This window comes from Eublepharis macularius, chromosome 2 (assembly GCF_028583425.1).
Source record: "Eublepharis macularius isolate TG4126 chromosome 2, MPM_Emac_v1.0, whole genome shotgun sequence".
NCBI classification, from domain to species: domain Eukaryota; kingdom Metazoa; phylum Chordata; class Lepidosauria; order Squamata; family Eublepharidae; genus Eublepharis; species Eublepharis macularius.
In genome coordinates, this window is record NC_072791.1 from 79,330,963 (window position 1) to 79,347,680 (window position 16,718).

The 16,718-nt window shown below is 40.8% G+C and overlaps 2 protein-coding genes across 11 annotated transcripts in view; one reads left to right on the forward strand and one right to left on the reverse strand.

The window, feature by feature from the left end:
- Window positions 1-6,130, reverse strand: part of ATG13 (autophagy related 13) — a 52,914-nt gene extending 46,784 nt beyond the window's left edge. For all 7 annotated transcript variants that reach the window (XM_054971184.1, XM_054971188.1, XM_054971187.1 and 4 more), the window contains exon 1: window positions 5,422-6,130. The gene's annotated coding sequence lies outside the window, so the exon portion shown is untranslated. The remainder of the gene's footprint in view (window positions 1-5,421) is intronic.
- A 270-nt stretch (window positions 6,131-6,400) lies between these two features.
- On the forward strand, window positions 6,401-16,096 carry HARBI1 (harbinger transposase derived 1). Of its 4 annotated transcripts, none has more exons than XM_054972097.1 (3): window positions 6,401-6,456; window positions 13,841-14,569; window positions 15,299-16,096. In XM_054972097.1, exons 2-3 carry the CDS (start codon window positions 13,900-13,902, stop codon window positions 15,673-15,675), a joined length of 1,047 nt encoding a protein of 348 aa, XP_054828072.1. In that variant the 5' UTR covers window positions 6,401-6,456; window positions 13,841-13,899; the 3' UTR covers window positions 15,676-16,096. The 4 variants fall into 4 exon arrangements, with proteins under 4 accessions (XP_054828072.1, XP_054828073.1, XP_054828075.1 ...); XM_054972098.1 differs by lacking the exon at window positions 6,401-6,456 and adding an exon at window positions 6,474-6,697; XM_054972100.1 differs by lacking the exon at window positions 6,401-6,456 and adding an exon at window positions 12,216-12,247.
- Window positions 16,097-16,718: the final 622 nt, after the last annotated feature.

Here is a 16,718-nt window from a genome sequence, read left to right on the forward strand (position 1 = left end):
CCCAAACTGACGGGTTGGCCGAGCGCCTCAACCAGATCGTGAAGGAGGCCCTGCGGAAAATGGCACATGACAAGCCCCATCAGTGGGATCTATACACTGACCCACTGCTGTTCGCCTTCCGGGAGGCCCCTCAGGCGTCAACTGGATTCAGCCCATTTGAGTTGCTTTACGGGTGCAAGCCACAGGGTATGCTCTCCCTGCTGAAGGAACACTGGGGTCCCTGGGCAGCGGATCCCGTTATCCCTGTGGTGGAGCATGTACAGCACCTGCAAGAGAAAGGGGGGCAGGCTCAAGGGGAGGCCGCCCGATGCCTGGCCCAGGGATGCAGAGGCAGCAAAAGGCTGCATATGACCGTGGGACACGATTGAGGACCTTCCAACCTGGGGAGAAGGTCCTGGTGCACCAGACAGCATTCTCCAGAGAGGAAGGGGATCCCTGGAGGGGCCTGTACCCAATAAGGAGGGTGTTAGGCCCTACTACCTATGAGGTCCAGTGTGGGGCTGGATGGTGGCACCGGAAGATGCTCCATGTAAACCTACTCAAGATGTGGTACGAGAGAGGGAGCAAGGAGTGTGGGTTGGCCGAGGACTTCGCTTGCACTAAGAAGTCGATCAAGGACTCAGGTATCTGCCATTCATGAGACAACACCAGCAGGTACACACTCAAATAATGTATTCCCAGAACATTTCTTGTTATGTGTAAAAATTACAAATAGAAAGGGGGATTGTGTGCATACTGTGTATGCCGTGAAGAACCATGGTTGGCCCCAGGTTCCTTCAGCATTTGCAGTGTACATGGAAATAAAATACAACATGAACAGAAAATTTTATACATTACAGGGAATACTGTAGATAGATGCAGTAATAATAATAATAATAATAATAATAATATTAGATGTATATACTGTCCTTCAGGATGACTTAACACCCACTCAGAGTGGTTTACAAAGTATGCCATTATTATCCCTACAACAACAAACACCCTGTGAGGTGGATGAGGCTGAGAGAGCTCCTAAAAGCTGTGACTGACCCAAAGTCACCCAGCTGACTTCAAGTGGACGAGTGGGTAATCAAACCCAGTTCTCTAGATGAAAGTCCCACGCTGTTAACCACTACACTAAACTGGCTCTCAGTATATAGAGGTATACACCCAAAACTTCCTTAACATGTCAAGCAGTTCTGTTTTCAGTTTTGTGGTAAGTTGCCCCCTATGATACCATTTTCAAAAACTGAACTGGGACTGCTGACATTTTTATTCCAGTCACTAAAAGCCCACTGAAATGTAGTGACCTTTCCCCTAAGATGTACATTAAACATAGGCCTCCTGTATTTCATGACCAGCCATCTAGAAAGTATACCTAATGTAATGTGGATGTACAATATGTGGCTATCTGCACTTATTTTTCCTCATTTGCAGTTGCTATATTAATGCACATTTGGCAAGGAATGGAATGTTTAACAGAAGCTCCACCTCCTGTTTCTGCGCCTGAGTTGTCTTTATAGCCTATCCAGATTACAGGCAACAATATGAAATGATCTATATAGCTGACAAGTTTTTTCCTCTTGCAACTGTTCGAACAGTTGTAAGATCTTGCATTGCAAAGTAAAAACACGATACAGCAGACTTTTTAATTGATATGCTTGGAACTTCCTTTGTGTAACTGATGGTCAGGATTCAACCCTAAATCTTTTTCAACATGAGGGTAATGGAACCTGAGAAGGAAATGCTTCTGAATTTGTGCTGACTGCTACCTGTGTACCATTAAGTGACCACAAATAGTTGCTACACATCTATGATTAGAAGGCAGAGGCTGTAGCACCTAGAGATGCTTCAGCCCAAACTTTTCACATACCACAAATTTAGCACTGCATATTCAGTATCAACCATAGAAACTACAGATTTCAGAGTTATAGACTTCACTTTGGTCCAAACAGTTTGGCAGTTAATATCTCTAGTCTTTAAGCCAACTCTAAATGAAATTTAAAAATGACCTAAGCCAGCTCATGGCACTTAACAAACATATATGAGCAAGATAATCTGACAAGAAATAGCCGGACATAAAGTGCCAATATTCAAACATGCATCTGTGTCAGTCAGGGGTTAATCTGTCAGGCATAGAAGGTAGAGAAGTTACATAATTGCAGTTTAATGTATGACAGGGGTTAACCTGTCAGTCATAGAAGGTAGGAAAGTTACATAGTTGCAGTTTTCCCAATTCAAAAAAGTGTGTTAGTTGCCAAGAACCCCCCCCCCCCAGTATTATTTTGGGTCGAAAAACCAGCAGCCCAGAGAGAAGGCAGACCCCATCCTCCCCTAGTGAAATGGTGGTCCCACCCAACCCAATCCACTACAGCAGTGCTATAAGGACTGCTGTATGGAAATAGCATTGAAAGGCTGTCAGAGCAAAAGTTCCATTCTGTAGGAAAAGGGGAGGGGCAGCATTGTTACAGTTAAACAGTCATTCTCGGCAATTGCCTTATGTTAGTTGGTTGTACTGGATTTCCTGAATAAAACCGTTTACTGAATCTGTTGTTGCCTGGTCTGATTGGGGCGGATATTTTGAGAAGATCCATTGAACAGAAGATCCATTGAACAGAAACTGACAATCTGGACTTGTTAAGACCAACTGTATTGAGGAACAATACTAATTAAGCTCCTTTATTTAGCACTGTATAAACTTTTGCAAATATAGCTATTATTATAGTATGAAACACAAACTACTATAATAAACACATTTCCCCCCTAAAATGTTGTTATTCACACTGGACTGAAGAAAGTGATGGAGCACACCAAACAACACTGATTTCTTGACCAGATATAAAAAAGAGATATATCAGAAAAATCAAAAAGAGTCCAGTAGCACCTTTAAGACTAACCAATTTTATTGTAGCATAAGCTTTCGAGAATCAAGTTCTCTTCGTCAGATGCATGATCCGAACTGGTCAAATACAGAAGAGGAGGGGAGAAAGGGGAGAAAGAAGGGGACATATATCACAAGGGGACAGGATGCAATTAGCGGGGAGGCAACGCAAACATTCCTTTGCTGTTTGGGTTGCCTCCCCGCTAATTGCATCCTGTCCCCTTGTGATATATGTCCCCTTCTTTCTCCCCTCTCTCCCCTCCTCTTCTGTATTTGACCAGTTCGGATCATGCATCTGACAAAGAGAACTTGATTCTCGAAAGCTTATGCTACAATAAAATTGGTTAGTCTTAAAGGTGCTACTGGACTCTTTTTGATTTTGCTACTACAGACTAACATGGCTAACTCCTCTGGATATCAGAAAAAGAAATGCTGATATACAAGTAATCTCCATAGAAGTGACAGTGAATGATAAAATAGCAAGTAATAGGATAAAGAGAAAGATAATCCTCGTAAAGAAGAAATGTAAAACATGAAACAACCCTATCTTGTTTCATAAGGAAATTCTAATGTACAAAGACACATTTCATTTTAACAAACCCCCCCCCACAAATCTTTTTGCCACTAAATTCCCAAATTCTCCGAAATTACTATCTTTAAGACAATGGAACACAGAAGAATTTTTAAACAGTGTTCTAAAGGCACATAACACATTTCTTGTTTTCCACCTGAGCTAATTGGAAATATAAGGAGAAAAAAGCAGCTAGTATATGAAGCTGTATTTTACGCAAAGCACATTTTCTCTCATTTTTTCATTTAAATATTATCACAACATCCAGCAAGTCTGACTGGACTATAATTGTCTGTGCAAGAGGTACCTTTAAAGTGCACAGAACAATCTAATCCATTCATTCATTTCTCACATTTACGTTCTACTGTTCCTCCAAGGAAGTCAGGGTGGAACACACTGTTTTCTCTGACACAAATCCTCTGAGTAGGTTATGCCTGGGAGAGAATGACTGACCCAAAGTCATCCACTGAGTTTCATGGTTCGAGTGAGGATCTGAACACAAGTTCAAGACTCTTAACAGCTGTACCACACTGGTTCTCTCAATAAAAAGTTAAACATGCCTATACTTGAGATTTCATTGAGCTTATGAAAGTTTAGGTCTTTGTGGGGAAGGTCTCAAAATCTCACATAACTTCAGTAACTTTGTTGACTGAAAAGTTTAGAAAGGTCATTAGATCAAAAGTCCACATGGTCATACCACAAGAAGAGAGCAAAGTATGCTGCATAAAGATTTGGCAATCTGATTCTGAAAACTGCACACATAATTGCATCTATCCAAACTTGGCTCTAGAACGCGGATCAAAAGATCAGTAAAATGGGGCCATGTGCACATAGGGGAGATTTTTCTCCAAATCTAGGGGAACCCTTAGGTTTCCAGAAAAATCTCAAAACTTAAAGGGCAATTGAGGGGGTTAACTCTCCCGCAAATAGAGAATGCTGACTGAGATCTCACAAAATGACAGTCTGTACTGTGGGTCTGCCTAGCCTGGGCAGTACAGCCTGGGCCTAGGCAATTCTAGCCAATGCAAGTTTGGAGGAAAACACCACTAACAGAAGGAGGGAATGAAACGGCTGGGAAGAGAGAAGGGGCAATAGGGGAGATGAGATCTCCATCCCCATGAGTTTCATAGGTCCCCTAAGAATTTTTAAAGAAAACTTGATCTGTGTGTTTGTATCACTTAAAAAAATCCTATAGTTTTCAATCATAATTCACATTTTATTACATCATTTTAAAGGAGGAAAATACACTACATACCCCTTAAAATATTTTTATTTCTGGACTTGATTAGGTTTTTCCCACTTACTTTGCCTTTTGTTTCTTTTTTACCTTTTGGCTCAACTGGACAAGGTTAATATAAGTAATTTAGGGTGGCAAAGCTAAGTTTAGCTACAGGAAAGTAAATCCTACAGAATTCAGTGGGGCTGATTTCTGAGAAAACACGATTAACGATTACCTCAACAAACCAAAATAAGTCCCACTAAACCAATGGGATGTAGCGACATGCTGTTAGCCAAGATATATTCATTATCAAATTGGCTATACAGTCACTGGCACATTTTTATTTCAAATATTTACTGTAAACTCACCCACAACCTACTACCTTTATAGCTACTCTGCCAGAACACTCAATTTCAAATAGAATTCTAGTCAAAAGCTATTAGCACTGCATTGTTTAAAATAAAGTTCAATTTTTACACATTCATAAAATGAGAATCATTGTTATAGCCACACTTATTGCATATGCTCAAAACTATTCTAGTAGCTGGATTTTAGCCCAAGAGTATGCACCAGACAAGTCACTTATTGTTGAGAGCATTGTATCCTCTCTAAACTTTTATTTTCAGCACAAATAATTTTTATACTGACAAGTGGTATGAAGTCCATGACCTAAACACTCTCCTTAATATCCTTAGCAACAAACCCCTACTCTACTCCAACACAATCACACATGAGGGTTTGTGTGGGTATGTTTTTATTTGATTCGATTACCTGCAAGGGAAAGGCTGAGGAAAGGGCTAGGGGTCTCATTCCGGGGACGAGGCAAGCCCCCTCTGCATGGCCAAGCCCACAGTTGCCTCACAAGAGCTCCTCACTACTCTCCTTGACCCAGGGGACTGGAAGATGCCTCTTCTTCCTCCTGTAGAGCTCCTCGGTTCCTAGAGCACGAAAGGGTTTCTTATCCCCAGACCAGGATGGCGATGAAAGGGGCTCTTTTTAATTGGCGCCGAGAAATGTCGCCTTAGTGAACCAAGTAGGATACTTCTGCAGTGCGGCCCTCAGTCTTCAGCTCTTGCCTCTATTTCTTACGTACAATTTCAACGCTCAATCCAACCCCCTCACGGGTCAAGGCTTCTAGCAGCGCAAGCTGAAGGGTATGGCCCGGGTCTCTCAGCCAGGGAAACAAGAAGAAGCGTCGCTGCCTCCGCCCCAGGTGTACAGGCCAAGACACAGCTCAATTCGCGGCGATTCTGTACAGGGGAAATTTTCCTGCCGCTGGCCTGCGAGTGGATGTCCGGCTGCGGCGCCCTTTCGAGGCCCTCGTGCGACTGAGCGACCAACCCTGGGCCTCCTGTCTGTCCGGCTCGACTTTTGCGGAGCCACGCCCTCAACCTTTTCGTTAGGCGCAGGAGGCGCCTCACAACCGCGGCCATCCCCAGTCACCCGCAGCCTCTGTCACTGCCGCCATCGCTGCTGTTTGTTTTCATCCGTTCGAGGAGGAACAGCCATCTGTGCATCCGCCGCGGCACTTTCGACACGGGGAAACGGTCACTCTCCCTTCCCATCGCGCTTCGCTTTCCACTGTTCAGTTCCTTCTTCTCTAGTCGACTTGGGGCAAACTGCGAAGTTCGGGTTGGCTCGATGTGCAGACGAGGGAGCGTCCAGTTCCAGGGTCTACGAGAAAGCCCACTTTCGTGAGGAATCAGCTTTGGGGAATGAGAAGCCTAGGTTCCGCGAGTGCGACCAGAGCTCCTCCTCTCTGTCCGGGCGCCGGGGAAGAACACTGGGGACCCAACTGTCTGCTAGGTATATCTGCGGGCTGGAGTGGGAGGTGAACACGTAGTATTCTTCTGTTCACAGCGCTATACCACCGATGGCCCTCAAACCTTGTTATCATCCTTCATCTGCTTCTTTTGCCCTCATTATGCAGCTTAACCACTTCCACGATCGCATTGCTATTGTTTTCTTTCTACCTCAGCTTTAACTTTAGTCGGCTGGCTAATGATGAATACAATTGTTCGGTTACAAACATAGGAGATCTTTGCAGGTAAGTTGTCCTTTCTGAATGGGCTTCCTGAAAAACTCACACAAGAAGCCAGATTTACAGGGAGCAAATATGAGGTCTTTTTCAAAGTATGTTTTTCATCATATTACATGAAAATTCTGTTCATTATGAAATTAAAAAGGCTTGTCCTAGAAATTAGAAATGTAGTATGAAAGACTTCATTAAGGGATACAATATCAGGCAAAAGTTCAGAAAAACCCATGGAATATAGTTATGTTGCAGTTTAAAATAATTGTTCTTTTTTCAGCATTTCCATATTTGCAAGCTGTAATTGTCCACTCAAATCATATATTTTCCTTTTGCTAGTTTAGATTCAGTCAAAAATTCGAACTATATTTTAGACAATTTCGGTAAAAATTCCCAGTGAACATTTTAGTCAACCAGAGGGTAACAAATTATTCAGAGTAACAGTGTTGTTGTTGTGAGCAGAGTTACATTCTTTGAGTTTAGTGGACTTAGAACTCTATTTAAGAGTGCACTGTTAGGCTGCTGTCTTCATTGTATCTGTCTCACAAAAGCTCATACTGAAATAAATGTTGCTAGTCTTTAAGGTGCCCCTGGGTGTCTGTTTTGCAATCCTAAGAGCACTTTCTTGGAAGTAAGCCGTATTGGATAAAATGGAACTTACTTCTGAGAAAATGTACCTAAGAATGCTCTTAGTCTGCTGTTCTGACAGAAGAACATGAAGGTGAAGAAGTAGCAACTGCATGAGCAGCTCTGGATTGGTGGACATGCATGGTGTAATCTTCCATTAATAGGCTGATTCAGCATGTGTGCTGAAAGTGTACAGGGCAATCACACAAAGCTTATCTCTGCAGCAGAGTCCCCTCCTGTTTTTGTTTTTTGTCATCTGGGGGGTGGGAGTTTAAAACTGTTTTTAAAACAAACAAAATCAGAAAATAAAATAGCTAAAACCCCTAATTTTTTAAAAGGAAAAAATATGTTGACAAAAATGTCATTGAATATCTATGGACACTTTTTTTAAAAAAGAGATTGACATTTTTTGTTGTTGTTGTCATAACCAGGTGCTATCTGGTTATTATGTGGATTTTGGTTCTTATGAGAATTTTGTAGAAACTGCTTTTATTCTTCTGTCAGAACACTAGAAGATAAAGAGGTTCTGGCTGAATCAGACCATCTGGTTCAGTGTCCTGTTTCCCAAAGTGGTCGGCCAGATGCCTCTGGGAAACCAGCAAGCTGGACACACAGGCAATAATCTGCTTACTCCTTCCAAGCAGTTCTTGTTTTGAGGTACCTTGTGTCTGAACATGGTTTCCTTTTGCCATCATGGCTAAACTCATTGATGGACCCATGCATGAGTTTTTCACATCCTTAAAAAAAAAAAAAACCTCTATTGGTCATCAATGAATTCCCTAAGTTAATAATGTATTTTAAAAATCCTCTTGACTGCCTTTTGTTTTGTTTTCTGTTTTGCTTGTCTTCTGGCTTAATTGGATAACTCCAAATATTTTTGGTATTATGGGAGAGGGAGGAAAAGTTCACTTTCTCCACACTAAGCATAATTTTTAAACTTCTATAACGTCTCCCCTTTTTCTCACTTAAAATTCATACCTCTTATTTCCTCGTAGTGAAAATGTTTCATATGCTTTATCATTTTCATTGCCCATTTCTGCATCACATAAGTGACTGGAGCGAAAAAGTGAAGGGAGTGAGGAGAAAGAGGGAAATACAGCATGCAGGATTTGCCATCATACATAGAGCAGATGGAGTAAAAAATATTTTTGTCACTGAGTATTAGAGGTAATCGCTGTTGCAAACAAAGCATTCTCAAAAAAAGATGATTGGTCATTGACAGAATAATGAATGCATAATAGTTTCTTGGTTTGTTAGGCAACATGCCCTTCCCATTAGATCAGCATACAATTATGTGTTTTAAAAATTAGTTTTAAAAGTCCCTCCCCCACTACAAAATACAAACCACACACATGAGCAGGTTTGGTCCCTGAAGCTAAGATAGATTTTGTATGCTTTCTTAGGAAATAACAGTACTCATTAATGGAGGAAGTACATGTCCACCTCCTCCATAGCAATACTACTGCAGTTGACAGGTCTTCACGCTTGCATTCTGCTGTCAGAATATATAGGTTATTTATGCTGAATAATTGCCTGTACTTTAGTTCTGATTGATTAAAATATGTAGTATAAAAGTTTGTAATTTAAGAATATACTGGATTTTTACCAAATATGAGCGCAGGATCCCTAGAATATTCTCTATCTTTTAATAGAATCTATTGCTGCTTCCAGACATGGATATAAAATTGCACTATAGTGGGAGCAGCAAGTAGGATAGGAATGATGTCCACACATACTCGTTTCTATACTGTTTGTTGCTGTTTCTCCCCCCCCCCCCTTCCTTCCCTTTTCCTCCATTTTGCATGCACAAAAGTGGATAGGATCACCACACCTCGCCCCTGGCCAGGAAACACTACTTTCCCTTTTCATTCCAAACTGCAGTGTAATGCTACGGTGCAGGTCAGCAGGGAAAGGGAAAAAAAGGCTTCTAAAGGCTTAAAAGGGAGAGGGGAATTCACTTTATTTATAAAACATGCATCATCTCTCCAGAGAACCTGCTTAAAGAATGGCAAAACTGTCCTGTGGCATTTGAAATCAGAGCTTAACTGCCTCCTCCCTGTATTAACAATGGAGACAGTATCAAGATAGATGGTTTATCTGCAAGCCATCCTGCGGTTTCTTCCTTTAAACTGATGTCTTGTGGACATCCTCTTTAATTCAGAGGCTCCCTGCTTTTCATGCAAGGAAAACTCTCTGAGAAGAAGCAGCTTAAACAAACCAAAGGTGAAATTATGGTTTGAGTGGATAAAAAAATAAGTTGCAAACATGGAAATACAATCAAAGCAAATATTTTAAATTGCAATTGCTTAGCTATCCTTTTGCAGATTATTCTGAAATTTGTATCCTTTGCCAGATATATTTGTCCATGCTAAATTTCAGACTTCAGAGACAAGCATCGTTGATTTTATAATGAAAAGAATTTTCAGGCTATGTAATGGTGAGTGTTGGAAAAACATACCTTCAAAATGGCCCTTTATGACAACCCCTTGTGAGGACAGCTAACCTGCTAAAGATATTCATGTAGGGTTATCTTCATAAGCAACCTTTATTCTTCATACTTACACGGAATAGCTAGCTGTTTCCATCTTCAAGGCTTTCTTCTTTAGAAAAATGATTCCTGATGGCTTAATCCAAGAGTGTGTCAGGGAGTTTGAGAATAACTCAAAGGTTACAAATATGTAGCTTACATATATCTATATTACATCCAAAAGAGAGGTGTGAAATTAAAGTAGAGAATATTGGTTTGAAAACATGATATATAAATGATATACTTAAATGATATATAAATCATTATATATTATTTATAAACAAACAAACAAACATTTTTGTTTTTCCTTACAAGTGAAATTGTGAACAAACTTTTTGCCATACCTTGACAAAATACATGAACATTTGGTAAGATTGCTAGGGACATCCATAAAATTTAGCAACAGTAAAGTGTCAGGCAGGCAAGCCAGTCTGCCTGCCCTGTGAATGTATGTCTACTTGGGGGAGGGGGGAGGATGGGCTTTCTTCCTGTAATATAGCTTCTTTCACTAAGCCTATGCTTTGCTAAGCTATGCTTTGCTAAGAGACCTTATCAGTGCAGCTGGTAGTGTGTGGGAACCAGGCATGGGAACTTCGGCTGGGCATCTTTTGCATGACTTTCGCTGACTTCAACTGACTTGTTTGGATTGGGCAGGGCTGGATCGAGGGGGGCAGGGGGGTAGTCTGCCCCCAGCGCTGCCAAAGAGGGGGCGCCGGGCGCAGCTGCCAGCCACCAGGAGCACGCCGGTGGCAGTGCGGGCAGCTGAGCGGCTGCCTGCACCATTTGCCTGCCCAGCAGGACAGGGAGCATGTGGCAAGCTGGCTGCCCCCTCAGCTGGGCAGGAATGGCACGGAGAGCTGGGAGGCTGCCCACGCCACTCGCCTGCCTGCAGGCCAGCTCGTCGTGCACTCTCTATCCTGCTGGACAAGCGAGTGGCACGGAGGGCTGGGAGGCCGCCCATGCCATTCGCCTGCTCTGCAGGACAGGGAGTGCGCAGCAAGCCGAGGCAGGCGAGTGGCACGGGTGGCCTCCCAGCTGCCGGTGCAGCTGCTGCTCTGCTGGCGGCACGCCCACCCTGCGTGATGATGTCACAAAGTGATGTCATCATGCAGTGTCGGGCGCGCACGCGTGCTGTGCGCGCACATGAGGGTGGCCAGAATTGGGTTGTCCCCAGCGCCGGGCACCCTAGATCCGGCCCTGGGACTGGGGGAGGGGAACTGGAGTATAACCTCTTGGGGAAGACTGTACTTCAGCATTCTGGGCAGTCTCTATGTATCAGTGCACTTCTAGGGAATTTTATCTGAATAAAGACCCTTTTGACTCATACCACTGTGTTGGATGAAGTGGAGAGTCTGAGAGAATCCCCTAGCCAGGCCTCACATACAGTTTGCTTGGACAGACCAGTTATGTTTTTGTAGACATTATACCACTAACATGCATTACAAGACTAGATAGGCTCAGACATTGCTACAGTTCTATGTATTCTTCCATGTATTCGTCTCCAAATGTGGGTATTAAGAACACATTAGTTAACATGGTCTTTGCCTTTCAAAATCAAGAGTAAACTTCCTAAGTGGATATACTGGTTTGTCCATTACTGAATAACCAACACCGGTGTCATTTTGGACAACTTTCATATTTATTATTGGAAAAAGGAAAGCCAGTATGGTGGAGTGGGTAGTTTGACTAGGATCTAGGAGACCAGATTCAAATCTCCACTCTGCCATGATAGCTTGCTGAATGACCTTGGCAAGGTATAAATGAAGTAAATAAAATACAATTAATGGCACAAAACTTTATGTTTGGGACTTTTCAGGTTGTGGATTTATTACACAGGTATTGCTCAATCATCATTCAGTTGAAAATATCTTTCCCTCAGATAGTACTTTGGTTGTGGAGAAACTTGAGTGTAAATGTGGGACAAGGAGGGCATTGGTTGAGACAGAAGCTTACACCACTTGTACTTGGGGTAGATGGTTTTTATTTAAATTTCCTCACTGATGTTGATGTTCATCAAAAAGATAGTGAAGGGAAACGCCAGGAATTAATGCTCACAAATGTATTCCAGGAAAAAGTGTGCACTCTCTTTCTCATGATTGCAGACCAAGATAGTGGTTTTTGGTACACAGTCTTCACTGCCCAGATGGTCATTGGACAGTCATGTGACTAGCAAATTTCTGTCACAAATAAGAAAATGAGCTGATACTACCGGTATTACATATTTTCATGGTGCATGCACAAATGCTTTCCGGAGCAGAATTCTGTAAATTCTATAACATCAGTGATCTGGAGATCATCCAAAACAAATTCTTGAAAGTCCTGTTGAGTCTACCTGCACAGGGGCTGCTTATCTAATCCCCAACTTTATGAACAGTCTGTAAAACCTTATTTAGGAACTTCTAGCTGTTCAGGTAAATTAATTTTATCATTATAGATTTTTGGAGGAAAGCTGAACACATTTGGACCTTTGGGGGAGAAAATACTTGATAAAACGTATATTACGTGATGCATATACAGATTGACTTATAGGCTTTTATGATGTTTAAATTCTCCCTGTGGCTTATATATGTTAAGCAAAATCATAACCTTGAGGTACGTCTTGTGAAGGAATCATCTAACAAATTAAGTAAAATACTGAGAACAGAGGCCATGTTTTTGATGGCCATTACAATACGGTTCCTTTTGAACTATAGCATTATATATCTGGAACAAAACTAGCTGAGCAGTTACCAGATTAGCTCCAGAACAGCAACCCTAGGGAGGAATTGCTGTCACTTACTCTTGCTAAAATGCCCCTTGGGTATATTTGTCTTCATCACTGAACTTTAATGAGTGGGGAAAATTTGGGGATAATCTAAAATTGCTGTCTTTATGTCAGCTACTGCCAATTGGATTTTGAGCATTCTAATATTATGTTATCAAACATATGTTTCAGTCTGTGAATTTGATTTAATATCCATATTAGATATTGCTACTTTTAAAAGTAATTGAATTGATTTTCATGTTTTATTATTTTGTTTATTATTGTTGCTGTAATGCTGCCACCAAGTCCATTGATGTCAATGGGCTTAGACTGGAGTAATTCTTCTTAGGACTGTGCTGTAAATGAATTGACTTGCTTAATAAGGGAGTGGCTGGGTCCTCCCTTTCTGTGTATATGTCATGTTTTGGATGCCCAGTTGTATTACATGTGCATGTTTCTTGATCAGTTTCTTAAAATTCTGGCCTTTGTGTGGGCTCCCATCAGTGGGAATCTTGTGGGAGTTAACATGTTATAGAACAAAACTGACAACAAAGCAATGCTCCACTTTTCAGCGCTGCATGTTTCTAAGGTTTCCTCCTTGACTTAAGTGTCACTTAAGTATTACAGTGTCATGCTTGAGGTCTGGTACAGCCAGTTGATTTTATGTACCACTTAAGAATGAAGCAAAACACTTCTCTAGACTTGCTTAACTGGTTCTGAGATAGAACATAAACACAAAACTCATTGCTTGTGACTCATGTATTCTACAACTGCAAGGTTAAATATGACCCCAGACCAATACTAATTGTGTGTTTCTGCAGTGTGAAATCTGTTCCATAACCTTGTGTAAAATTATGGCCAACTTCAAAATGTTTCCATTAGAACTTGGCCAGAACTATTACCATGACTCATTGGATCCCTGGGAGAGATTCATAGCAGAGTCCCATGGAGACATAATTCTCATCTTTTCCAGTTAAACTTTATCTGGTAAGAATCAGAAATATTAATAGAACTGTGGGAAAGTTTATTATATTTCTCTTTTTTGTATTATGGGAATTGCTTGCATCATTTTTGCATCAAGTAGAATAAAAACAGAGAAGTGAACCACATAAAAGTTAATTTTAAAGTCTTATCATGAACATGATGCCACTGAAGGCAGTAGGCCTATTTGTATATCCGAGCCAGACTGAAGATGATGGTAGCAAAAGACAGAATATTTTCATTTATGAACTGAATTTTCCCCTTTCTGGCTGTTGTGCAGGTGAGTTTAGTGAAGAAAGTTCAAGAAGAAAAACTGATCCCAAGGTATCTGTCTTGAACATGGCCGTTCCCATAGCAGTTCTTGATTGTGATCTCCTACTTTATGGGCGTGGACACAGGACACCTGATCGGTTCAAACTGGAGGATGTTACTGACGAATATCTGGTATCCATGTATGGCTTCCCACGTCAATTCATTTACTATCTGGTGGATCTTCTAGGTGCCAATCTCTCTCGACCTACCCAGCGTTCCAGGCCTATCAGCCCAGAAACACAAATTCTTGCTGCACTAGGTTTTTATACTTCTGGCTGCTTCCAGGCTCGTATGGGAGATGCCATCGGCATCAGTCAAGCATCTATGAGCCGCTGTGTTGCCAATGTTACTGAGGCGCTGGTGGAGAGGGCATCGCAGTTCATTCATTTCCCAGAAGATGAAGCATCTGTCCAAAATCTGAAAGATGATTTCTATGGGCTGGCAGGTATGCCTGGAGTATTAGGACTTGTTGATTGCATTCATGTAGCAATAAAGGCACCCAATGCAGAGGACTTATCATATGTGAATCGAAAGGGCCTTCATTCTTTAAACTGTTTGATGACATGTGATGCCAGAGGAATGCTACTGAGCGCGGAAACACACTGGCCAGGCAGCCTGCAGGACTGCACTGTGCTGCAACAGTCAGCCCTTAGGAGCCAGTTTGAAGCTCGCCTGCACAAAGATGGCTGGCTTCTAGGTAAGTTCATTCTGGTGATTGTCCTCTTTGAAAGATGGTTCAGTGGAACTTGTGCGGCTTACTCATATGTAACCTAAGAGGGTTTTTTAAATTATGAAACTCTCTAAACTCTATAAAGATTATTTATTTATTTATTTAGTATCAAAAATTGCTAAGTGCAGTATAACAGTTACAAAAGATAAAGCAAATCGGGGCCAGAAAGTTACCCCAGAAACTCTGGGGTAACATTAAATGTTACAGATTTTTATTTTTATTTACAAATGTACCAGCTTCTATCATCTGGATAATTGGGTGAAAAAAATACATATGTGGGAGAACGTGACACCCAGTTTTTATTTTATGATACACCATCACTTGAGTTCACTTTACAAATATATTCTTTGAGGTGCTAGTCTTACATATTTACTCTAGACCATGAATGGAAGTATTCTCTGAGACCTGGTTCTCCTAGGCACAATCCAGAAGTCACAAGTGAATTTGTTCATGATAGGTTTAAACTAGTTACTTGTCATGTTCTTGTGCTCATGTCCTACTAACCTATCTCTGGACAGAAAGTACAAGCTGCATGTTTGTTCATTAGAAAGAAACAGGAATAGTGTTATAGTGCCTTTAACTTTGTGTTCTTTGTTAGGGTACTGACCTCAAACAGTTTTGTTATCAGGAATTGGAGATGAAACGAAATATTTTGTTCCTGTTTGGTTTCTGACCTCTCTCTTTTTTTCCCAATAGGTGATAGTTCTTTCTTTCTTCGTACTTGGCTCATGACCCCGCTGCATATCCCTGAAACACCTGCAGAATACCGCTATAACATGGCACATTCAGCCACTCACAATGTAATTGAACGAACATTTAGAACAATGCGTTCTCGGTTTCGTTGTCTTGATGGGTCGAAGGGCACCCTGCAGTATTCTCCAGAAAAAGCCAGCCACATAATCCTGGCCTGTTGTGTGCTTCATAACATCTCTCTTGAGCATGGGCTGGATGTGTGGTCTTCCCCAACTGTAGGACAGATGGAACAGCCAGAGGAAGAATATGAGCATATGGAATCGCTTGATTCTGAAGCCGATCGAGTTCATCAGGAATTACTGCTCACTCATTTTAGCTAGCAGAATGAGATAGATACCAAGTCTGATTTAAGAGAAAATTCAGAAAACATAAATAATATATCTTGATTTTTGGAAAGCTAGAACTAGGAAGAAAATTATAGGTATCAGAGAAGAGACAGTAATTTTGTGTTTGGAGAACATTTTTCATCTTTGGTTCATTGTTCATACTGTATCTGAGTCCATGAATGTTTACTATTTCAATATATGCTCTTTTTAATTTCAGTATTATTGAAGGGCAGTGCATCACAGATACATTATGAGATTAGAACGGACAATTGTGCTGGGAGAATGTTATGATATTTTTAAGCATTGCAGAATGTAATAATATCTTTTGTACAGTATAATCAAATTCCAAACAATGGGGTTTAGACTGAAATTCAGACTTGACCTGTACATAGTGAAAAATTACATAAACATTCATTTTTTCCAATAAACCTTTCCCACTGTTGTGTGCCTTTTTAGAAATCCAACATCAGCTGTATATATGTGACAGAATGGTGAAGGATCCTTTCTCTTATGAAAAATGATTATTTTCATGTTGAAGTATATTAGGTTTTTCAAAAGGCATATATTTATAGAAGTATATTTAAAAAGTAAATTCTAAAACTGTCCATGAATAAGGAACATTAATCTGAGACAGCAAAATCAGATAAATGAGTTCATAGACTTGGCTCTAAATTTTTTTTTAATATATATTTATTGTATTTATAAGAAAATACAAGAACAATCAACACCATGCATAAAGAAACAAAGAAACCAGGTGGTTAACATTTGTCCAGGCAATCTGAGTGGTTGTAAATACAAAAATATAGCACCATCATCTTAGAGACTTGTACACTTTGAGTAAAGACACTCTTACAAACTAAGTAGAACATCAAAACAATCTTTAGATTTAACAATTTTTTTAGTGTAGTCATCCGTTGACAGAAATTCTAAAACTGGAAACCAAAATTCAATAAATTGTGATTTGTATTCTGGGGTTTTGCATTGTTTGGTGTAATCAGTCAACTTAGCTAAAATAAATAGATCCCAGACCTTCAGTA